The following is a 25305-nucleotide window of genomic DNA, read 5'->3' on the forward strand; positions in this document are numbered from 1 at the left end:
CTGGAAACGCTACACTGAATCTTAAATTTAGGAGATGGACTGAAAATCTCTCCTGTCTCAAAGGGTCCTGGAGCGCGGCCAGATGAGGAACCAATTCAAACAGCGTGTCGCACGGTAATGACATCAAAGACTGGCTTCTGTACCAATGTCAAACCTCAGACTGACTGCAGCGAAGCAGGTGTTCCGCAGGTCTGGGCTCCATTCCAGACATGGTAATTAAACTAATTACTGTAATAGCTCATCACAAAAATAGAAATATAATTTTCTTACCCTTCAATTGCCAACAGCCTTGACTTCACATTAAACGCTACAGGGAAGAACTGATGGGTGGAAACAGAAGATAAAGTCCAGCAGGAAGAAAACTTGAATATTGTATAAAAAAAAACTAAAATAAAGATTGATCTTCCTACCGGTAGAGCTCAAAATCCTCCTTAGAAAAGACATCTTTGATCTGCTCTCCAAAATACCTGAAACAACAGAGATATTATGAAGTGGTTACATTAGTAAAAACAATATACTTTATATCTGTGAACAAGGAAGGGAAAGTGAAAAGAGCAAAACATGGAAACCTCACCTCGATCTAAAAGATTCAATTCAATCAATTTAACTTTAAAATGCTTCATTCTACAGTAATAATTTTAAATATTCCATAAATGACATTTTTGATGGAGATTGTATATATATTTATTTCTTATTCAGAGCATTCTCCAGAATTGTCACATTAATCAGATTCTTTATTGCCATGTCCCTGTCCCTGCCCACTGTTTTACTTGTCAGTCAAGACTGTAGCAAATATGGGAGTCCAGCCATTCTGATATTTTTTCTCTTTTTTGTCTCTTTCTAATGGACACATAGGAATGTAACATTTTTCAGTAGCATACAATTAATTTCAGCTTGTAGGAAATAGCATTTTTGCATTGGATCACATTAAAAGAAATGCAAAGTGCCAAATATGGTACTTTTTATGTATTGATTTTTGTAGATTACACAGTTCTATTTTTTTTTTATATAAAACAATATGTTGTAATGTGTTCACATAAAGCAAATAAACAACCAATATATTTTTGTTGGGAAATAAATGTTTCAAATTAAGGAGGGTGAGATTTATGGGGTGACAATTATTAAGCAGTAAATAAACAATTCCTTTGGAATAGGAAGCACGAGATGCAGCAGAAACTAAATTATGATCTGAAATGCATTCAATTGACATGTCAGTGAAGAGAAAGGAAAATGAATGAGAACAGCTGGACTGCTGAAATTCCCATCTGAGCACAAAATCTGATTAATTGCATATACATGTACACTCACCTAAAGAATTATTAGGAACACCATACTAATACTGTGTTTGACCCCCTTTCGCCTTCAGAACTGCCTTAATTCTACGTGGCATTGATTCAACAAGGTGCTGAAAGCATTCTTTAGAAATGTTGGCCCATATTGATAGGAAAGCATCTTGCAGTTGATGGAGATTTGTGGGATGCACATCCAGGGCACGAAGCTCCCGTTCCACCACATCCCAAAGATGCTCTATTGGGTTGAGATCTGGTGACTGTGGGGGCCAGTTTAGTACAGTGAACTCATTGTCATGTTCAAGAAACCAATTTGAAATGATTCGACCTTTGTGACATGGTGCATTATCCTGCTGGAAGTAGCCATCAGAGGATGGGTACATGGTGGTCATAAAGGGATGGACATGGTCAGAAACAATTTTCAGGTAGGCCGTGGCATTTCAACGATGCCCAAGTGGCACTAAGGGGCCTAAAGTGTGCCAAGAAAACATCCCCCACACCATTACACCACCACCACCAGCCTGCACAGTGGTAACAAGGCATGATGGATCCATGTTCTCATTCTGTTTACGCCAAATTCTGACTCTACCATCTGAATGTCTCAACAGAAATCGAGACTCATCAGACCAGGCAACATTTTTCCAGTCTTCAACTGTCCAATTTTGGTGAGCTTGTGCAAATTGTAGCCTCTTTTTCCTATTTGTAGTGGAGATGAGTGGTACCCGGTGGGGTCTTCTGCTGTTGTAGCCCATCCGCCTCAAGGTTGTACGTGTTGTGGCTTCACAAATGCTTTGCTGCATACCTCGGTTGTAACGAGTGCTTATTTCAGTCAAAGTTGCTCTTCTATCAGCTTGAATCAGTCGGCCCATTCTCCTCTGACCTCTAGCATCAACAAGGCATTTTCGCCCACAGGACTGCCGCATACTGGATGTTTTTCCCTTTTCACACCATTCTTTGTAAACCCTAGAAATGGTTGTGCGTGAAAATCCCAGTAACTGAGCAGATTGTGAAATATTCAGACCGGCCCGTCTGGCACCAACAACCATGCCACGCTCAAAATTGCTTAAATCACCTTTCTTTCCCATTCAGACATTCAGTTTGGAGTTCAGGAGATTGTCTTGACCAGGACCACACCCCTAAATGCATTGAAGCAACTGCCATGTGATCGGTTGGTTAGATAATTGTATTAATGAGAAATTGAACAGGTGTTCCTAATAATCCTTTAGGTGAGTGTATATCTGAACCATAACAGACATTTTTACCATAATCCATAGCTGACATATTACTATAGAATAAAAGTTAAAGTTAGACAATTTTATTTATTCTTTTAAAAAATGCTGAGCATGGGTGTTTGTACAGGTAAACAATGAGAAAAACTGCTATTGCCCAGCTATTAATTCCTATTATTACTACTATTACTATTATTAATATTATTACTCTTATGAAATATGACTCAAATTGCTGAAGGAAGACAAATCCCATGATAAGTGTTCTGATAACTGTATGTCAGAGCTCCTGAAATAGCACTTCCAAGACATTCAGATGTGACAAAAGTGTTAAAAGTTTATAATATGATAGAAATGAACAGGACAAACACAGATCCTTTACTTATACACTACTAAAACATGAGGACATATAAACCAATCAATGATTTTGGAAACTGTAACAGTTGTCCTCTAAATTCTGAGTGAACGCTCTAATACTACACTCATTGTTTTAAGGTAATTCATACCTGTAGATGTTGACAAACTGTTTCCCCATAGATAAGGCCCCTGAATGCAGATCAAGAATTGATGCCTATAAAAAACAAACAAAGAATACAGAATAAATGTAGAAACACAACCAGGGCTTTTATAAAACACAAAATAAACTAAAGGTTATATTCAGAAAGAATCATACAAATCTTGTGAAATAACTAATAAAATATCATCAACAACATGCCACTTTAAAACTAGAGCATTTGGTTTCCTATACAAAAACTGGTGTAAATGTAGGGAAACGGTAAAAAACCTCATACTTAAATATTTAATGTCACATTAGGTTTAATACGTTAAGAAGACAGTGCACATTTTTTTATAAAACCCTGTCTTAATGTATGAAAATGAATATCATCTTAAAAGATAAGTTATTATTTAGTCAAATTGTTGAGTAGATTTAGAATGGAGCCCATATGCCGAGCATGTAAGTAACTTGGAAACGGGGATTATCCATCAAACACATGATATACAAGCTGGGATGCTGCACTAATTCATATAATAAGCACATGTGGCAGCAAATTCAAGGATCAAACTCTTATGAATCAATATAACACCCCTCCTCCAACACACAAGCATTGCCAGCTTTTCACTCTTTAACAGATTTGTACAAATGTATAGTTGTCTCTATATAAATGATCCCCTTTTATAATGCACAAACCACTCCCAAAGGTCAGTAATGGGTAGAACACAAAACCACCATAAAACATCAAAGAAGCTTGAAACATGTGCAAACATGGGGCCACTGTAATGGAGGATTTCCATGGAGGATTGCATTAAAATGGGTAGTTTTCTAATACTGTAAACTGACAGACAGCTTTCCAGTACAAATAAAACAAATTACATGGGGAAGCACTTATTATGCCTGACATAACATAATGCCTGATAATAATTATTGACCGCTTTTATCAAAGCGCTTGCTGGCAATAATTCTGTTGAATGTTATCACTTTTAAGTAATCTCTAATACATGTTGACAATATATTGACATGCCTCTCTCTGGTATCATGGATTAATCAAAGAGAAAGTAGTATTTTGGATTGGAAGAAATTCTGTCGTTTTACAATTAAGTAAATAATACCTTCTGTATTAGATGTCCCATCTCCTCAGTCCTAGCCTGATTAAATGTCCTCCAATACAATAAATATATACTTCAATTGGATTTGCATGGAAGTGTATAAAGAAAAAGAAAGTCATGCAAAATCCTATTAAGCAATACAAATCTGTTTAAAGCCATACTTTATATTGAATTGTTATTACATTTTCACTTGTGTCTTTTGAGACTCTGCTGTACTTGAGTTTTTACATGTATCTGGACCTATCAAAATGCCATAATTTGTTCATCCAGTGAGACATACACACAGAATATAATCCTGATAGTGGTTAATATGAACCCTTCAGGCAAGAAGCACATTCTAATAAATAATGCAATCAACATATTAGTTATGTTCATAACATAATTAACTTAAATTATGTACACAATATTAGAGGAACTGCAACATCATGCTGTTGGTCCCATACCATTTCTGTTATGAAATAAGAGACAGATTTTGTATATCTCTGCCTTGCTCCTCTCAATGAAGTCAGCCTGTCTGCCAGGCTTGGTGATAAAACCATCAGGGATCCACTGGTTATCATAAAGAACCAGTTTATATAAACAAGGCGAGAACTTGTTTTGAACACAAAGGATCCTAGGACATCTCATCACAGCAATTAGGCCCAAGGAAGAAAGCCTGAGCCTAAGAAAACTCCCTAACCACCCTTGGACCTCCCACTTTCCTGTCCACTTGTAGCAATATGCTGGATACTGAACTTAGAAGTCTTGTTTTGGTAGCACAAATTGGCAGTTTGCAAATCAGGAGCCTGTGGTAAGCCTGTGGCGTTTCACTTTCAAGAGAGCAACAAGAGTCTTGACTTGGTATAGCCCCTTGTCTCAATCCAAGCATGACTAGTGGCATCACTAAAGACATCCTTACCTTAGCGGAATTAAATAATAAAAATATATATATATATTTGATACAAAATACTAAGCATTATAATTGTGTCAGACTATATATTAATATTCAGGTTGTCCTTAGTCTTAGCCGACATCCAGCTTGGTCGGGGCGCATCCCCGCTACTGATAGTCTTGTAGTGTTAGACGGTCCACGATGCAATCACTTGCTCTATGATCCAATCGTAAGCTAGTTGGAGGCCCTATGATTTTATTAACACAAACAGCAACAGTGGCTTGTGATCGCATTCTTATTGTGCACATTTCCTCAGTTTTGCACAGATCTGCAGAAATGTACTGATCCCAAAGCTTGAGCAGCGCAAATCTGCGCAGAACTGCAGACATCTCCGCTAAACGAACATGACCTGTAAATGTCCATTTCCATGTTTGTTTACCTTTTCTCTGGATGGATCACGTGTGTTTCCACAAGATGTGGGGGGTTTCAAGGCTGTATCGGAGCTTCCCACGACATAGGATTTCAGATCAGTCGTGAAGTGTGTGACACCCTGCGATCATGCAGTGTGCACTCCTCCTTCACGACGCAAAAGACACATTCGGTGCAAAATAGTCGTTAAGTTTGAGCTGCCACCATTCTCAAAATCAGGTCAGATTGTAGAAATCGTGTAGTGTGACCCCAGCACAAAATACTGTAGTCACTACACTACAAAAGGCATTTATGCCACTACAATTTCTTTATAATTACCTTTTCCCTTGTATTAATAGTTTAGTTACTTTAATAAAATGTATTGTTTTGTATTTCTTTGAAATGGCGTCTGTGTCCAAAAAATTCCTATAAACTACTGAAAAAATCTACTCAACAACCCATACAAATACTATATTTGGTGTCACTGTGTGGCCACTACTGCAACAGAACTTTCAGATACTTTGGTGTCATCTGGAAAAAGTCAATGCCAGATGAGACCTACATTAAAGCTGGTTCCAGTCGGAGATTTTTAATAATGGACTGTGACCAGGACTTCAAACAAGAGCAGAGCACAATTGACTGAGCAATGCTCTGAGAGGTTGACTGCACCTGAACTTTATGTCAATGGGTACAGTATTGTGGTGCAAGACTGAAATATTTGAAATATGGTTGAACTTAAAAAGAAGAGTCCGAAAATCACAGGACATAGGATAAGAAACAAGGAATAACATTAAATAAATATAGTGATGTAAAGGTCTTAGGGCTACCCCACAACATTTTGATAGTAATAGATTTTTAGCTTATTTATAAATCACAATAAGGCCTATAAAGGACAGTGTTATAGTATAGTACATAAAAAGCGTAAAGCAGTTTTTCTTGGATCATGAAAACTCCACGTTATCTCAAAAATACATGATCAAAAAGGGGTTGGGCACAAAAATATAATTTGGTACAAACAATGATCTAAAGTATGTAAAGTATATAGTACGTATAGAATATATGCAGTTAAAACAGTAATCATATGGGAAATATCAAGGATTGACATAATTTTAATGATTATATAATTAAATATAGCAGAAGTATTATCATTCTTATGAAGCTCTTAATTTACAATAATAATCATTATAATCATAATTAGTAATAGCACCAGAAGTTGATATTATATTTATCATTGTTATGAAGCTATGCATCCGTACAAGTTTTATATATAAAGAGTTCAATGATGAACCAGAAAACAACAATCTCTTGAAAAGCAATTTATATTTTTCTTCTACAACATATGGTGTTCATTGTACATTTATTCAGGAAATATATTGCATATCAAGTATTATTACCATCAAAGTGACATAATTAAATGCTAATGCTCCATAAAACCAATTATTAGACCTGTCCTACAAAGAGGAGCACTGCAACAGCAAAGAGCAAAGAGAATTTAGTTTGGTTATGAACTGCCTCCTTCATTTAATACCCGGGTGATAGATGGGGATGTCTGAGCTCCTTTTACTATTGCTGGCAGCAGAACCACACTGCCCTCTACTGTAACTTTATTAAAGTAATTCCTTCTCTCTGCCTCAAGGTATCTGTGATTAGCACTGATCGAGTATTTTATCTCTGCAATTGCAAATGTGGTGCTGGGTAAATGTATGTATATAATAAAAACATCATCTTGACTGCATTAAGTTGGCTGCCTTCAATTTTTGTAAATAATTGCTTCAGACAACTTTTATAAATGACTCAACTAATAATAAAAGCATCTCAAAATAGTATTGTTATTCTGTTTAACATAAGAGGATGTTTAAAGACAAATCTAATATAAATGTGTTCATACAAATAAAATATGTGACCATAACCATGGAAAAGGGTATAAAACATTGGTCTGTACACATTGCACACCAAACATTGTATGTACCAATGTATGTACACACTTTAAGATGTTTGTTTGAATACTTACACCTCCATCAGATCCTCCTAATGACAGCCCTCGCTCCGCCAACCTAGATAAGGACATGTCTTTGTCACAAAGTGGCAACATCAAGGACACTATGTTGCATTTACAGAGTGAGGTTTCTTGAACCCTGGTCCTAGAGAGCCTTGAAACTGAACAAACTAACCCATAAGAATGATTTTGGGGGGTATATTAAATTATCGCTGTCTACACTGAGATATGGGAAAACGGTCAAGTCACAAAATAACTCCAAGAAAGAGATTGTATATACACACCAAACAAAGTCTAGATTCTGTCCACACATACCTCCTCAAAATGGCTGCCTCCTCTCTGCTCACCACCGAGTCTGTGATGGCCCTGCCACACTTCTGAGGGGTACAACCTGAGAAAAGAACAACAGAGTTGAGAAGATGAGTCTACCAACTCCTGCTACACAATTCTTCACATTTGTCCATCACACTCGAAGTCCAGTTGTTTGTGTATTACAAATGGTTTTAATCCTTTTTATCTTTTTAAATCACATAGGCTTAACCTAAGGGAAGAACAAGGTTTAACCTAATTAAAATCCTGGCCAATATCCAACACATCTCACCTCTTGACAATTTACTAATAATTTTTCACCTGCTTAACACTGACAGTAACACTACAAACTGGGTTGAGACTCTTGCAAGTTACAGATATAACGTAACCATCAAGACAGAAAACAGGAGACACTTCTTCACACTGAGTTGTCACAATCTGGAACAAAATCCCCAGCGATGTGGTTGAAGCCGACAATTTGGGAAGATACAAAAATAGACTGGACGTGATACTTGGATCACTTATTAATGGACACCAAACGAGCACGATGGGTCGAATTGCCTCTTGGTTGTAAACTTTCTTATGTTGTTCTTATGTTCTAATTGTTCCAACTTTCTACTAATGTGACAAAGTGTTGCAGAAAGACCTCTCTCTCCTGATTCCACTATGCAAAATGACACAGAGGTAGGCCTATGTGGTAGTTTTAGGACAAACTTTTTAAAACGAATAGATACAAAGCTAAATATATGACAATTACCATATTTAGTAGGTAAACCATCCCATCCCCAGGCAGAATAAGAAATAGTTGGAACTTTAACCCTCCCACTAATGCCAAAGTACAAGAAAGCAGCATCTAAATTTAAAATAATCTGGACCTATGAATGCAGTTAACAGGTGTCAGAGCTGGCTTCAACAACCACCAACAAAAAGTTTTAAAGTAGAGTTTTTTATTACACTTCTAAGTCAAAATCTAAGCAGAGCCAGCTCAGTTATAAAGTTATAAAAAGGTGGGTATTTACTGTATCGATTGACAAGGGTTGATTTATTTTTAAATGCACAGGACGTCTACCCACCATGCTCATAGATTTGTATGTTTTCTTTTGCCTTCTGTATATCGATCAAATAATGAGATACAGAAAATCATGACAATCTGTTGCTGATAGGAATAAAAGTACTTGCCAACCATCACCCGGCTATTATAGCCGAATCCAAACACTTCAAAAGTTTTTTCAGTCTTATCAAAAGCTTTTAAAGCAAGTTTTAAATTTGATTCACCTCAGCTGCATTTAAAATCTTGGCAACTGAACTATCAATACTGTTCAACTTTCAACTATTTGAAATAGAAAAAATACAGTGTCGTCTACTATAGGTTTGTCAAATTTGTTACAGTATACTATCAATGTACTCTGTGCGACCCACCTCATTAACCAAGCTCAAACTATATATGGGTAGATATGGTTGATTTATTAGGAGATAAATCACTGAAAAATGCTAGTTCCTTAGTTCATAAAAAAGTTAATTCTTTTCTTGTTTTGTTTTAAAGAACAAAAGTTGACAATCCATTATTCATAAACTGAGCTATAAATCAAGAAAAAATGGGCAGGTAACTGATATCTTCCTTTTAAACAGCACAGTAATACGCTCCTCAAACATGAATGTATCCTCTGAAAAAATAATTATGGAATATATACTTGTACTTAAAGTCTCCTTTTAAAGGCACTATGGTTTAAAAATATATATTTAATAAAACCTGTTTTATGGCTTTAGGGGCTTGTAGAACAATTCCACTTTCTGTTGATTTATGGATCATTGAAAAAGTGAGGGCTGGAGAGGGAGCCCGCTAATTCAGAAGCACAGCTTGTTTAGGAGCTCAGGGTATTGAAACTGGCCTGGTCTAAATGAACCCAGATGTTGGCCAATTGAAGGTGATGGAGATAAGAGACCGCTTCAGTGCATCACAGCCTGGTGAGCTAAAATCCTTTGAGAAAGTGCCAAACATCCCGATTTCATTACCTTGTTCTTTGTTTTTCACTTAATCAGTAGTTTATATATATATTTCGCTTTTTAAACTCATTTTGGAATTGGCAGGTTGTTAGTCAATTTGGGATACAAATATAATGTTTACATACAAATGGGCAAACTGCTTCTTTATTAAGCCCCCGCAAACCAGCAGAGCAAAGGCATCTCATTGAAGCATCTGTAACTGAGATTACAGCAAACAAATCTGACAAATTATAGCAGTTGCTGTTGTATGGTGAGCAAAGGAAATGCCTTTAAGCTTGGCCAACTAGCACTTTGCCCAATATTTTGTCCCATTTCTTATTAGCTGCCAGTCAAAGTCAGGCAATGCTCCGACAGCATTCAAACCCATGTCCTCTGGACTATACACCCCAGTTTGCAATCTAAGCAGAGACCCTTCGTGCTGTAAACTCTCAGTTTGGTTCCCTTAAAACAAAAGAAAATCATTAAATTATTACCTTGCAAACTGAACTTGTCAGCCTATCTTCATATACATAGAGACGGGAGAAAAATTAAAGGAAAAACCTGAATAAATGAGTGGAGGAACATAGCGAATGCCGATGCCTGCATGATACAATTAAGTAATTAACATCCTATCACGCTCTGTGGCATGTATAAAAATGCTGAGCAGGCCCGGTTGACCTCGATTTTGAATCAAGATGGCAAGAGGAAAGGATCTAAGTGATTTTGAAAGAGGGGTCATTATTGGGGCATGAATGGCAGGAGCTTCAATCACAAAGACGCTCAACTGGTGTTTCAATAGGAACATTGACTAAAGTTACATCAGCATTTAGATCTATGGGAAAGACACCAGTAAATAGGGTTGGAAATTGTGGTTGAAAGTGCACATTCGATGACCGTGATGCTCGAGCATTACTGAGACATGGAAGGAAAAACAGAAGAGCAACTCTTAATCCCAAATGACTGAGAATGTCAGTGCAGGACATGATCAGACTGTCAGCAAGAACAGTCCATCGAGAACTAGACATACACAGAGAGGGACATTACAGTAGGGTTGCAGTGCATAAACCCCTCATTACAAAGTCAAATGCACATTTAAGAGTTCAGTGGTGCAACAACCATATGCACTGATCTACAGAGATGTGGAAAAAAGTGATATGGTCAGATGAGTCATTCTTCACCATATTCTCGACAAGTGGGAACGGTACAGGCATGACTCCTACAGTGAGGGGGTCCGGAATCTCTTTTATGCTGTGGGGGGCATTTTCCTGGCATGGTTTTGGTCCACTTGTCCCCTTAAAGGGAAGGGTAACTGCAAATCATTAAAGTTATTCTGAGTGATCACCTTTATCCTATGGTGAAACATTTCTATCTACACATAGATCATCATACGATATATATCGTCATATCGCACAGCCCTACCCTGAACAAATCCAAATATTGATCGATAACGTGCTTCTTGCCATCAAAATGAACGCGTCAATGCTGTCTGTTCAAGAAATTCATGATCATCTGGCAAAATATGTTAGCCTTCCCGACAGCTGGAGAAGTAAAAACTATGCATTTGAATTTGTGGAGTCAATTAATGCAGTTGTACAAGCTGAGACTATGGAAAGTGTGAGAAATGCCCATGTTCACACTCTGATAGTCGACGAAAGCACAGACATTACAGTGCATAAAATGCTGGTTCTTTACATTAAGTTTAGGAAGCAAAATGACATCATTTACAAAACTGTGTTTGCTGGGATCATTCAGCTGGCAGGATGCAGCGCTCAGCATATTGTAGATGCAATAATAAAGTTCTACACGGATCACCGACTTGATTTACAGAAAAGTTTCATGTTAACCTCCGACGGCGCCTCTGTCATGTTAGGTAAACATAATGGAGTCACTGCAATACTGAGACGACAGATACCGCACCTTACGGATCAACATTGTGTTGCTCATAGAGAGGATTTGGGAATTGATGATGCTTGGACAGGTGTGTCTTTGATGAAGGAAGTGGAAACGCTGCAGTATATTCACTATTTAGTAGGTCTTCTGTGCAGAAAAGCAAATTCGAAGAGTTGGCAAATGTTTTAGAGGCGGACTCACTGTCTTTCAGACCTTTGAATGAGGTACGTTGGCTGTCACGTTGCCTAGCTGTAAATGTGTTTTTGCGCAATTACAGTGTATTAAAAGAGTACTGCACGAAAGAAACCGACAACGACCCGATTGCAAAATATTGTCACAAAAAACTGACCGATCCGAAGTACAGAGTTGCTCTCACTGTGCTTGGAGATGTGTTGGAAGAACTAGCTCAGCTCTGTGTCTCCTTGCAGTGAAGCAATCTTACCATCATTGATGCCCATTGCCTTGCCAGAGCTAAAATGGAAAAATCTTGATGCTCGATTTCCTGAAGGTGAGCTTAAAGAATGGTCTGCTTTTAACCTAGAAACACTGGATTCAACACTTGATTTTGATCATGGTACAGATGATGTAACCAGACTGACTGAGAAGTTCCAAGCTATTCTAAAACAAACAGGCGAGACTGCCACAGAGCACATCTGTCAACAGTACAAGGATATCAAGTTCACTATTAAAGAAAAACGAAAGATGGGAGCGCTGCGGACATTTGCTGAGATGGTAACCTGGACGCTAAAAAGTGAGGAGTTCACTGAGCTTGTACAGCTGATTGACATTTGTGGAACTTTCCAAGCGTCTAGTGCAGACTGTGAACACGGTTTCAGTCTCATGAATCAGATCAAGACAAAATCACGGAACCGACTTGAGACCACCCACTTGGATCAGCTAGTGAGAATCCAGTCTACAAAAGCAGAGGGCCCTATAAATCTGGACAAGGTCTACAACCACTGGAAAGGGGACAAGGACAGACGGGAGATGTTTTAAGGTAGGCTACAATGTGTTAAGACTTGGACAATATTTTTACTGTTTACAGTAATAACAAATTTAATAATTCCTCAAGCATATCATTATAATGTATAAAATAATTATTAATAAGTTGACAATAGCTTTGCTCAGTGCTGTAAAAAATTTGAGGGCCACCACTGCTGTCCATTTTACATAGAGAAATTATTTATATTACCCAAGCTGCCATGGAAAAGGCATTTCCTCTGCTATGTCTGTTTCGCTATCATGTAAGTGATGAAACATCATATATTGAAACACCAAGATCTTACGTGGGGTGTAGACAGCAGCCATAGTTCAGGTTACACTTTTGATGGAATTGAACAGAAAATGACAGATTTTCCATGCCTAATAAACAGATGAGGACATATAAACCAAATAGTTTAGAAACTGTGACAGCTGTTCTTTAAATAGTTAAGGCTGGACTAGATGTTAAACATACATTTCATTTGGAAACTGCAGATGCAAATGCTCTGGTTCAGGATAAGCTTTGAGCATGCTGAAGAACTGCACGTCTTTCCCTGTGTGTCTGTGTAAACAAGGTCACTGTCTCACTGTGCTACGGTACTGTGCTGTAGTTCAATACCTAGACAAACAGGGTCTGATAAGAATAACTCAAGTAATGAGATATGCCAGATAGTTAACTTAACAGAAACAGTTAATTTTCTGGATGTTGCAATATGGATAAATCTACCAAAAATAAATTGAAAAGGACCCTAATAATAGTGTGACAGGGCTTGCAGGTAGATCCAGAATTATGTGCAGTAATGAGAGTGAAGGCAGGCATACCAGGGTAGCGTTTGTAGTTGTCGTAATCTTCCGAGCAGGACACCTGGTACACTCTCTGCTCCGGCACCGTCTCCCCCTGCCTAACAAGGGTCTCGGTGATGCCATCATCTGGGGTCAGGTATAACCAGGCCAAGCCCCCCACACAAGACAACAGAGACAGGAGGAGTAGGCCAGCCTGGGGTCTCCACCACCACACAGCCTGCCTCTGAGCAGTGCCCCTGGGTAAGTGGGGGGGAGAACAAGAGTGGCTGATTACACAAAGAAAAGACAGAGGAGTGAGAGAGCAGTAGCAGCTGCAAAATCTGTAGAGTCTTGCACCAGAGGCACACTGTGTAGTTGCACATAGCATCCCATTAGTTTTCCATTGGTGTGTTTTGTAATGCTATGTAGCTTAGATAATTGGTTTTGCTTTTAAATCTGAACTTTTAATGAAAAGGGGATGAGCACGAAAACAAAACAAAAAAACATTCAGTTTGAAGCTGAGAAAGCTGCTGAGAGCATTACACTGATAAGCAGACACATTTAATCCCTTTAATAACACACTATGTGAAATAATGAGGGTTCTTTCTCTAATTACTTCAGCTGAACTGAGATGAGAGGAGGAAATGTCTTGCACGAGCTTGTTGTTGTTCGTTTTTGTCCTACTCTGAGAGTTCATACAAACCAAGAAAGCAGCTTTGTTCATTACAGGGACTGAAATCTTAGAACAAACCTGTTGGCCTACTGTTGGTTCAGTAGGTGCTACCTGTAGTGAGGGATAACACAAGCAAGGGTATACTTGGTAATAAAAGATGCGGTTTTAATGGTTTGTGAACATGCAAGACAGTAGGGCACTGTATACCTATTGAGAGACTATGTCAACTTTGGTTTTCTTGTGGGGTTTTCTTCATGTACATTATGTAACATGGGACTTGTCCAGATAGTTTGTGTGAGCTTTCCCCTGCAAAATATTCCTCCTATTCCTATTTAAATTCCTTGATTAAAATATGGTGTACCTGGAACTGGCAAATTTACAAGTTCTTTAACTCTTATACCATTGTGTATATATACCCGATTAATATTATGGGTGATCATATGATATCTGATTTGTAATTCGATATTTTAAGAGCGTTACGTATAATATATTTATCTTAGAGCCTGATCAAGTTGAATAAACCTAGTTCATATTTTGGAGGACAGACCAACAGTTCAGCCATATAACGTTAGTTTGTTTCACATCCACGGAGTAATCGGAAGTGAAATGCACAAAGATGGGGATGCTAACAAGATCGAAAGTAACTGCAGCGATCACGTTCAATACACAACTCACATAGTGCATGAATAAACTTATTTTGTGTGCAAAAAGGACTCCAATACTGAATTCTACGTGCATTCAACTACAGTATGATGAGGACACTTATATTAGTAATAATTACTCTGAACTAGGTTTCATACTTTTTAGCTGCAACAGGTCACTGTTAAGAAGGAGGGCATGTGTAATGTGTTTTATAACGTGCATGTTGTTTGTTTGTTTGTTTGAAGATTTGACTACATCAGAAATTGACTTCTCATTTGCATACATTTTGTTGTGTCAGAAGAATGGCAGTGAACAGGAATGAGCTTCAGTTTGCTCCTAACCGCGCTTACCTTTTAATTTTTTTCTCAATACCGTTGCTGTCCACGAATTTCACATTGCTGCGTCGTTGGGTGGGCATTGCTGTCCTTGTCAGTTTTCTGCCGACACTATTTTTAAATCTTCCAGCACTACACCGCGGCTTGGGCTCGTCTGCTGCTACAGACGCGCTTCTCTGACCCCAGTCATCCCAGTCGAGCCCGGCGCGCAGAACACGTGGAGTTGGAGACGTTCCAGGGAGACCAAAGCAACAGAGTGTCGATCCACCCTGGACATCAGTTTACGCAGGTTGCAGGTAAGCCACTGTGTACATTGATGTTTTGTATACAGTTCCCTGCGTGTGATTCTACTATATCTATCGCATTTCAATTTTACAATGTCGTCAAATACGATCTATCCATCTAAACGTCCTTTTTTAGATAGGGGATCTTCCATATTGTGTCATACGTATTGTTATTTATTTATTTATTTATTGATGTTTATGTTACGCCTGTCAACAGGCCAGTTTGTCAATAATCCACCTTGTATAGTACAGTACGCACCTGTCATAAAACGGGGGAGCAGAAGAGAAGTAACCTTATTTCGGAAATGGTATTTGTTTTATAGTTTGGTTATAATTACAACCGCTACGATTTGTCAGCTGGAAACCCTTAATATCTAAATCTCTTTAGCAACATAGGATACACTGTAGTCTAGTCTTCTGCTTTAAATAAGTGCTTATAATATATAATAATTACATGTTTAATATAATTTTACTTATGTTATTATTGGTTTGTTTCTTCAGACGATGAAGTATGGTGTTTATTCTAATAAACTGTTGGTCCAAACCTCTTGGCCTGAGTATTGGCCTTGCTTAGTTCAAAGGGTTGGGTTTTTCCATCATTGAAATGTGTTCTGTTTGACAGGTTCCTCCTCTACTGCTGAGCTTCTCGCTTGCCCGGCAGCAATGGCCTCTCCATGTGTGGGAAAGAAGTTAGTCCATCTGGATCTGAAAGGGGCCCCTCCCAGAATAGCGTACCTGGCTCAGGTAATTTCAGCGTCTGTAGGGGCTTGATTTGAAATGGTGTGAACCAAAATAATGTTAAATCCAGCATTGGGTATCTCTGTACAGAAGAGGATTATAATATTCCAGATCCCAAGAAACCCTTACTATCAATATCTGGAACGTGTCAAAAAGAAATTAAATGTAACTTGGAAAACTGAATTTGTCATCAACTTTTTAAAGCTTCATTTGAATTGCCATTATTTATAGGAAAAAAACAATATCAAATTGTTGTTGTTTTAATATTCCCTATTTCTGAGCTTTTGGATTGAACAGATAGTCTTATGTGTATTGACCTTGTAATCTGGATGACAGGAACTCGCTGACAAATGTGAATAAACTCAAATTGCTTAAACATCTGTTGTTTACAGTGTGAAGATGCCTAGTCATTCTGAAGTAGAAGACTAAGGAATAAAAAAACACACTCAAGATGGCTTTTACCTTCCAAAAATGAAGCAAGGTTAGACAATGAGTAGAATATTATCAGAGAAACCAGAATTAGGACATAAATCAGTAATATTCACTCCTGGTCCTGGAGAGTCACCGTCATGCAGGTTTCGGAAAAGTAGGAATTTAGATATTTGTTCTTCCATTATTGATTTGATCACGAGATCAGATAAAATGATTACCAGAATATGCAGTGTCTCTCCAGATACAAGACATGATTATTACTTGTCAAGGTTTTTTGTTTATCTGGTGCTTCAATACAAATAGACCATTAGAGGAGAAAATCGTTTTTTTTTCATAAGAATTTGTTGCTTCTATGATTTCCTGGTTTTGGAGTTGAGAATTTACATCTGACCTGCCACTCTCATTATCTGTAGCTCTTCCCGTTGTTTTCTCAACTTGGTGCTGATGGATTACTCATGGAGTATGAGGACATGTTTCCTTATGAAGGGAGGCTGGAGGTCCTACGGGCTACTAATGCATACAGGTGAGGTTACACCTCCCTTCTCTCTCATAGGTTTTCTGTGGTAAATTATTATTGTTATTTGTTTGTTTTTCAACATTTTAATTTCATTTTCAGCTGTACAATCTATAGCACCTGCAGTGTGTTAGCTATTTACAAGGGCACACACTAAACACAATTCAAATATAAATTGAAGAAACTGAAAGGCTTATTTTGTAATTATAGGTTCTTAGGTGAAAGCCAGAAATGTGCAGAAGATGTTTGAGCTTTAGGTTTTCTACAACAATCTCCATTGAACTTGTCTGTAGTTCTTTCTAACAATCACTAAAGATGGCTGGTCAACGACATCTCATTAAGGAATCAGGACTTCTCTATTTCTGTAGATGTTTTGTTGTTGTTGTTGCTGCTGTTAAACCAGCTGACAAAACACTTTTACTGCAACTGCAGCCTGGATAATATAGTCAAAAATGATCATTCAGTAAAAACAAGCACATTCTGTTAGAGTTTGTAATCTGAGAAAAAAAGACACCGTTTCAGATTGTGTACAATGTAGCACAGTGCAGAATTAAGAATTTTAGTTCCAGTTATTCCTGGGCAGATTACTGTGTCCTGCACTTATCTGCCTTGGTCTTTCCTCTCCAGCCCCGATGAGATCAAGCAGATCCTGGATCTGGCCAAGTCAAATGGTTTGGAAGTGATCCCCCTGGTCCAGACCTTTGGTCACATGGAGGTGAGTGTGAAAAAAAAGGTTTCTGAGATTATTGGATTGGGGACTGTCAACTTCTACATGTTCTTGGGGGCTTGTGCTTGTTTACTGTACTGTAAAAACCCATGGGTGTCTGTCAGAATGACTACCTCTCCCTGCCCCTCAGTTTGTTCTGAAGCACCAGCAGTTCTCCAGCCTCAGGGAGGTGAGCTGCACCCCCAATGCAATCAACCCCCACAAGGAGCAGAGTCTGGAGCTGCTGCAGTGCCTCACTGACCAGGTGATGGCGCTGCACCCTGAGGCACAATGCCTGCACATCGGGGCTGATGAGGTATGCAGAGTTTTCAGATTTTTAACATAAGGTCATATATTACTAAGTGTAAGAACCATGTTTTTGTAATTTCATTCTGTACATAACTGTTGATACATAAGATAATGATCATAACGAGACACTTCTTCTCTCGAGGTCCATCTATTGGGGAGTGGGGAGGAGTCGCAAGAGTGGCTCAAAGTCCAAGGCAACAACTTGGACAAGCTTTTTGTGAGTCACGTGAAGAAGGTGGCAGAGAGGGTGCTATCAGCACACCCGCACCTCACCCTGATCATTTGGGACGACATGCTGAGGGGGATGAGCCAGGATCTCCTGAAGGGTGAGAGAGAGAGAGAGAGAGAGAGCTGTGGGAAGGCTCACAGTGCTTATGCAGAGGACAACAACACTCCCATGCATAGTTGGATAGATGGAGAGAAATGTTTACTTCAGATTTATATTAGTTCAGTGTGGGCATGTAATGTCATCAGTGAAAGCTGCATAAGTCCTGCCCACATAGCCCAGACTCTGTGGTTTATTCCCTGGACATACAGTGTGAAAGTTGCAAATGGTCTGAAATTGATTGTTTCTGAAGACCTGTGCATGTTTTGATTTCTACCAATACAAGTGTGAGGGTCATGGCCTAATTCATGAATTTCAAATTGAGGAGGGTATTAAAAGAATCTTAACTGGTTATTTTATTTAAACTTGGATGTTCATAACCACCAGATCTTCTAATTTTCACTCCACCCCAGCACTTAATCACTACTGACACAGTTATTGCAATAATTGGTCTTTATTAACACTTGTTTCTATGTCTTTAGCCTTGCAGAGGCTTGCCTAGAGTTCTCTAAAAAAATAAATAATAATAATAATAATAAAAAGAAAAAACATGGTTGTGGCTCTCCAGAACTGTGGGTGGGTATCAGTGGCTTAAAGGAATTATTAGTTGAGAAGGTTTAGTTGATTAAATTCCTGAAACAATGGAAATGATCTCCTTTAATTCTTCTTCTCTGTGGTAGATAGTGGGATTGCAGACGTAATCCAGCCGATGATCTGGGACTATAATCCTACACTTGATGTGGAGAGAACAGGTACTAACCATTGCTGAAACATTGGGGTTTGCAATATTTGTGTTTAAGCTTTCACATAGTCATGATGTGGAGTAGAATCTGGAGTAGTTGTCCAGAATGTAGGATGAGCCCTAAAGATATTGAGTTGACATCCACACTAATTAGACAGTGATTTAATGTTCTGAGATTATAAATGAATACCAACCAACCAGCTATAAAAATCCCTTCCACACCTTATTTTATATCTTAATTCTAAATTCTGGAGGATAGAACTAGAATGCCAAACCCTTTTTTATTCATTTATTCAAAGGATTGTTACTTTGTGGTTTGTGTAATTGTTTTGGGTGCTTATAGCTAAGCTTGCTAGCTGTTTACATTGACTTAACATGTAATAAAACACCACTCTAAATGTAATTGTTTTGCAGTAGCCAACTTTGACACCTGTTAACTGGGTGGTTAGTCTGACTAGGGACAGGGAAGTATATCTCCTAAATCTCGATATCATTATCTATATTCTAATTAATTAAATGGTGTCGATTCTAAATCTGCCATGTACCATGGGATAGACAATCTTTTTTAGGAGAGAGATGCACTCTTTCTGTTATTCGCTGTATTGCATTAGCATGGAAACAATTATTTAATCAGTTACTTAAACAATGACTTTATCTTACCTGCCAAAGAACATAACTGTAACATAATTTGCAGGAGCCTCAACTTACGGCAACTCTGCAGTTTGCAGTGTGAAACAAATTATACATTGTCAATTAATAATTTGAGCCCAGTAGCTAGAACATGTCAGAAACCGAAAAGTATTTTCTTTTTCTACATTTCTGTCTCAGTCCTTCTGATTGAGAAGTACCAGCAGAGTGGGCTTTCTAAGCTTTGGCTGGCGAGTTCCTTTAAAGGGTCAACGGAGGTCAACCAATCACTGACCTGTATTGGCAATCACCTGGCCAATCACACTCAGTGGCTGAAGGTGGTCACGGCTCTACCCAAAGACACGACAGAGCTGCAAGGCATCGCAATCACAGGCTGGCAAAGGTGAGAGACACCCAGTGGGGACAGATTACAGTCAGATCCTAGGATATATCAACAATATATAAATGCTACCTAGACTATAGATGATGTGTGGGGTGGCTCCTGGAAATCTTCCTGAAACACAACAAAGAAATGTAGAATCTGAATTTTGTGAGGTTAAAGAATGGAATAGTTCTGTGGAATCATGTTCACTTTTCTGCCTTGATATTTGACTATAGACACTACACAGCATTCCCTCACCTGATTTCCTTCTGATCATTTTCTGGGGTGAAATCCATATTCCTTTTTTGGGCAAACCCAGTTATGGTGGGTTTACGATAAAATATTGGATACAAATTATTAGTTACATTTCAGAATATGTCCAGGCAGGGATGGGGTGAAATGCTTACAGTGTGTTCTTGTATTACAGGTATGATCATTTCTCTGTGCTGTGTGAGCTGCTTCCTGTAGGGCTGCCCTCACTGGCAGCCTGTCTGCAGACGTTGCAGCATGGTGAGTTCACAGCATGGGTATGTAGACTGGCACACAGTACTAATACACTGTACTGGCAGACAGTCAAGAAATATTGTTCAGTTGACCTTCAATAGTTTTATCTTTTTAAGGTTAGTTAAGAAATCACAGTGGCTCAGAAAATCCCATACAGATTAGATTAGATGATCAAAAAGTGGAACACTATTACTAAGGGGGAAATTAATGAGATTAGCAGTGTTAAACATCTTCTCTTCTTACCTATTCTGCTGCAGGCGAATTCAATGAAGAAGCACAGAGGACCTTCCAGCAAGCTCTGGGAGTTGTTAATGTGGAAGCAGACACGTTTGTTCGGTGGGTTGCCTCTAAAACCTCTAAAAGCTATGACCCTTATTTCCAGAAGAGAAACTATAGTAATGGTTCTACTAATATCACTGTAAGGCAGTTTAATCCAGCCTAATAACTTGGCAAACTTAATAGGTTAGTATTGGTGGATAAAAGGAATTGAGTCATTGAGTTAAACCGAAAATTCTGATTTTAAATTGGAAAAATAAATTTGAAACCAACGTCCTTAATATTACATAATTTTAAGAAGAATAATGCTGCATTTTTAAATACTGGGATCCTTGTGTGATGAAGCTTAAAGTCACTGTTGGTCACTTTTAAATGGGCAACATTGATTTAAAAGTGGAGATATACCAATCCAGTTAATGACCAGCAAATCACACAAAACAGATACATTTGTTTGAATATATTTGAAATCTTGTGAAATGTGTTGCTAGCATTGAAACAGTGTTCTTCTACTGTTGATATCATGGACAGGGTACCTTTTTTGGAAAGCATTTGCTCAATGGTTGGGGCCACAGATTGTGCAGCACTGTTGAGTGAATTATGTGGGTGATTTATGTCCCAGGGAGGACTTCGGCAGTTTCCCAGGCAGTGAGGTAGCCAGGCTGATTAACCACATCAATGCCTACCTGAAGTCAACTGTGGATGGCTTCTTGGAGGGGAATAGGTGAGTCTGTCATCCACACCCATATGGGAGTGAATGGTTCTGCAGTCTAGTCCAGACTAGGCCAGATGATTTGGGGTTATATTTAAACAGTCTTCATCAGCCTTTTAAAACAAGAATCAAGTCATGGATGTCACTTTCATTTTAAGTGTGAATTGTGGACAAAGAGCGCTGTTATGTACATAAGCTTCCATGGTATAAATATCAGTGTAATTTAAAAAGGGCAGCAAACAGATACAGAAGAGTTTGTCCCTATGTATTTCTCATAAGTGTATTACTTCTCACATCAAGATTGCTTTTTTGTTTTCTACAATGAGCTCTGTAGGGTTTCCCCCACAAAATTCCATAGGTATGGTGACACTGATTCATGAATAAAGCTGCTTGAAACCCTGAGCTCTGTATACAATTATGTACTAGTCATGAACAATGAAATCTGTATTTTCCTTAATAGGCTTTCAGGTGAATACAGGGTGGAAGACATCACAGAGAATTTACAAAGAAATAACAAACATTTTGAAAGTGGTAGACCTAAGATTACAGACAATACATATTCTGTGACTTGCACTTGCAATTAATGTTTGTACTTCACGGTTTTCATTCCATTTCGACTGCATTGGTTGAGATTATTGTGAGGTTCATATCATTTTCAGCAGTTATGATTCCACTATTTGCAAAGTACATGAAAACTACTCATCCCAACTGTATATCAAGTGGAATGGATTTGCATTAAATGGAGTCCTTTATAGTTATACTCTCTGTCCCAGGGGATTCTCAAATGATATCAAAATACACTGATTAGCCATAACATTATGACTACTGACAGGTGAAGTGAATAACACTGATAATCTCGTTATCATGGCACCTGTCAGTGGGTGGGATATATTAGGCACCCAGTGAACATTTTGTCCTCAAAGTTGAGGAAAGCAGGAAAAATGGGCAAGCGTAAGGATCTGAGCGACTTTGACTAGTGCCAAATTGTGATGGCTAGACGACTGGGTCAGAGCATCTCCAAAACTGCAGCTCTTGTGGGGTGTTCCCGGTCTGCAGTGGGCAGTACCTATCAAAAGTGGTCCAAGGAAGGAAAAGCGGTGAACCGGCGACAGGGTCATGGGCGGCCAAGGCTCACTGATGCACGTGGGGAGCGAAGGCTGGCCCGTGTGGTTCGATCCAACAGACGATCTACTGTAGCTCAAATTGCTGAGAAAGTTAATGTTGGTTCTGATAGAAAGGTGTCAGAACACACAGTGCATCGCAGTTTGTTGCGTATGGGGCTGCGTAGCAGCAGACCAGTCAGGGTGCCCATGCTGACCCCTGTCCACTGCCAAAAGCACCTACAATGGGCACGTGAGCATCAGAACTGGACCACGGAGCAATGGAGGAAGGTGGCCTGGTCTGATGAATCACGAGTTCAAGGTGTTGACTTGGCCTCCAAATTCCCCAGATCTCAATCAAATCGAGCATCTGTGGGATGTGCTGGACAAACAAGTCCGATCCATGGAGGACCCACCTCACAACTTACAGGACTTAAAGGATCTGCTGCTAACGTCTTGGTGCCAGATACCACAGCACACCTTCAGAGGTCTAGTGGAGTCCATGCCTCGATGGGTCAGGGCTGTTTTGGCGGCAAAAGGGGGACCTTATGGTGGTCATAATGTTATGTTATGTTATGGCTGTGTATTTGCTGAAGAAATCGCTACATTAAGGCTGATATTACTCAGGGGTATTACTGAGGTAATAGTGAGTGGTGAACCCACAGATTGAAGATTCTCCATGTTTAAAGCACAGTGCTCTGATCTCCATGCCTCTGGTTTCTATGCAGGTATGCAATTGGTTGGTTCAGTCCATATCATAGAAAGAAAAGGATTGTCCATCCCATAATGCTACAGCAGTTTGAGCCAGAAGCCAAAGGGTAAGTAAATAGCCAGCCATACATTTATAGCATTTTCTGTTTTGTAATTTACTTTTTATATTTCAAGTGGGAATTGTCAAATGTATCTCTCTATGATGCCTGCTTTGCAATCTCCAAATATAAAAGTATTACATTGAGAAAAAGTAAAGAGCAATAATATGGTATCACACAAACACACCTACCTAAAATAAACATAAGACAACAAAAGCTTGTCACAAACTATTTGCTGACTTTGCTAGTCTTTCTCAAAGACTCAAGATAATGTGAATAGGTGTTCCATTGAACGATTTTGATTCTAATGTTTCCTTCTTAAATATTTTTCCATACCTAATTTATTTGCGTTTATTTTTCATAAAATAGTTAAATAGTAAAAGAAAGAACAGTCCTTTTTTTAAACAAAATAGTTTTTGCACACAAGAAGGACACAAACCATACTTCTTTTGACTGTTATGTTTTTTGGGGGGTTAGTACTTAATTTGTATACAAAATTATCAGGTTGTTAACCATCATCAGTTCATTCAGATGATTTTCCTTCATTCTTCTTTATTATTTTTTGTTCTCTGTAAAAGACATTCGCTATAGCGGAGTGTTCAAAAGTGTTCCTTGGACAAATTAGTCTTGGAAATTCCACACGGTAGCAACATTTAAATATGCATAAAAACATTAGGAACTGTGAGTGTTGCCCTTTAAAAAAGAAAGAGTCCAACATGAATCCTGTCTTAAGATTCACTGTACAGTAGTTAAACCCATTATGCAGTAAAGGGTGGGTGGTTTATTTGACAGAGAGATGTAAATCACTTTTCCTAATGTTTCTAGTCTGATAGCTTCAAAGAGTAATCTCTGTTTAGCCATCATCCAGGCTTGTTTGTTCTCCAGGTTGTTGCTGAAGTGGGAGTTGGTGGCACAGAACCTGCAGGCAGCCATGGATCTCCTGTACTACCCTGACACTGTGGAGGAGTGGCTGGATGAGCACGTCAATCCAGCCCTGGACCCGCTCAGGGGCTTTCTCCAAGATTTGCAAGAGGCAACGGAGCAGCTGTCCTAGGACTCTCACACTAGGACTTCTGCAAATTAGACGGAACTCTCAGAGGAGGATGTTGTTTGCGATTGCCTTTTTTTCGCCGATTCACAGCACACCGAAGAAACCCTTACTGACTTCCAACCAAACCAAAGCCTGCAGCCAACTGTGTTTTCCCCTTTGGGGAATTCCTGACACATGGTTGGCTGGCAAGACTGGCAACAGCGATCTCTGGACTACAGGGTCTAACCTGCACTGCCAACAAAAGTCTTTCAGTTTAGTTGCTCAAAATGCCATGGACTCAGCTTCCAAATCTCACCAGACAGCAATATTATTGATTACCAGAAAAAATAAAGGAAGTTTGAAAGGGGTTGTCCTTATATCTTTTATGTCTCTGTAAGTCTTGAGGGTGAACAGTTTCTCTATTGAGCATCTGCTGTGGTTGAATGGAGGTTTGATTATATTAGATCTATACTGTGCCAGGACACTTTACAAAGAGTTGTTCTCAATACTGGTCCCAATTTGCCTATATGTCTGCTTATGTATTGACTCCACAAAATCACATTGTAGAAGGTTTGACTCGCTTTACATTTTAAAACAAAATTCATAAAAATTGTCCTTCTATTGTCCTTCTAATGGAACCCAAAGATGCTCTAACGATTATTTTGCTTTTGCTGATACAGTGCTGCCCCAGTCCTGTTAAGACTGAGGAAAACTGTTCAGTTAAAACTCCACCACGTCTGCTACAAATGTTCCTGACCCCTATGTGTGATCACATAGCAACTAATCAGTTCTTCACTGAGACACTGTCAAATAGATATTAAGCAACT

General features: G+C 38.8%; 2 protein-coding genes across 4 annotated transcripts in view; one reads left to right on the forward strand and one right to left on the reverse strand.

The window, feature by feature from the left end:
* ogfod3 (2-oxoglutarate and iron dependent oxygenase domain containing 3) overlaps window positions 1–15191 on the reverse strand; it is a 60905-nt gene extending 45714 nt beyond the window's left edge. Inside the window, exons 1-6 of one of the 2 annotated variants that reach the window (XM_066704879.1) lie at window positions 15007–15191; window positions 13381–13598; window positions 7711–7786; window positions 7411–7453; window positions 3022–3086; window positions 411–467 (exon numbers count right to left, since the gene is read on the reverse strand). In XM_066704879.1, coding sequence (XP_066560976.1) covers window positions 411–467; window positions 3022–3086; window positions 7411–7453; window positions 7711–7786; window positions 13381–13598; window positions 15007–15074 — 527 coding nt within the window. In that variant the 5' untranslated portion in view covers window positions 15075–15191. The remainder of the gene's footprint in view (window positions 1–410; window positions 468–3021; window positions 3087–7410; window positions 7454–7710; window positions 7787–13380; window positions 13599–15006) is intronic. The other variant, XM_066704878.1, reaches the window with a different exon arrangement.
* Window positions 15192–15211: 20 nt separating this feature from the next.
* hexd (hexosaminidase d) lies at window positions 15212–24845 on the forward strand. 2 transcript variants are annotated; one of them, XM_066704875.1, is made up of 13 exons: window positions 15212–15287; window positions 15898–16019; window positions 16859–16968; window positions 17587–17674; window positions 17817–17981; window positions 18117–18300; window positions 18980–19051; window positions 19870–20071; window positions 20478–20560; window positions 20812–20890; window positions 21450–21551; window positions 23368–23457; window positions 24334–24845. In XM_066704875.1, exons 2-13 carry the CDS (start codon window positions 15939–15941, stop codon window positions 24500–24502), a joined length of 1425 nt encoding a protein of 474 aa, XP_066560972.1. In that variant the 5' UTR covers window positions 15212–15287; window positions 15898–15938; the 3' UTR covers window positions 24503–24845. The 2 variants fall into 2 exon arrangements, with proteins under 2 accessions (XP_066560972.1, XP_066560973.1); XM_066704876.1 differs by lacking the exon at window positions 15212–15287 and adding an exon at window positions 16406–16494.
* Window positions 24846–25305: the final 460 nt, after the last annotated feature.

The sequence above is a fragment of the Amia ocellicauda genome, chromosome 5 (assembly GCF_036373705.1).
Source record: "Amia ocellicauda isolate fAmiCal2 chromosome 5, fAmiCal2.hap1, whole genome shotgun sequence".
NCBI classification, from domain to species: Eukaryota; Metazoa; Chordata; class Actinopteri; order Amiiformes; family Amiidae; genus Amia; species Amia ocellicauda.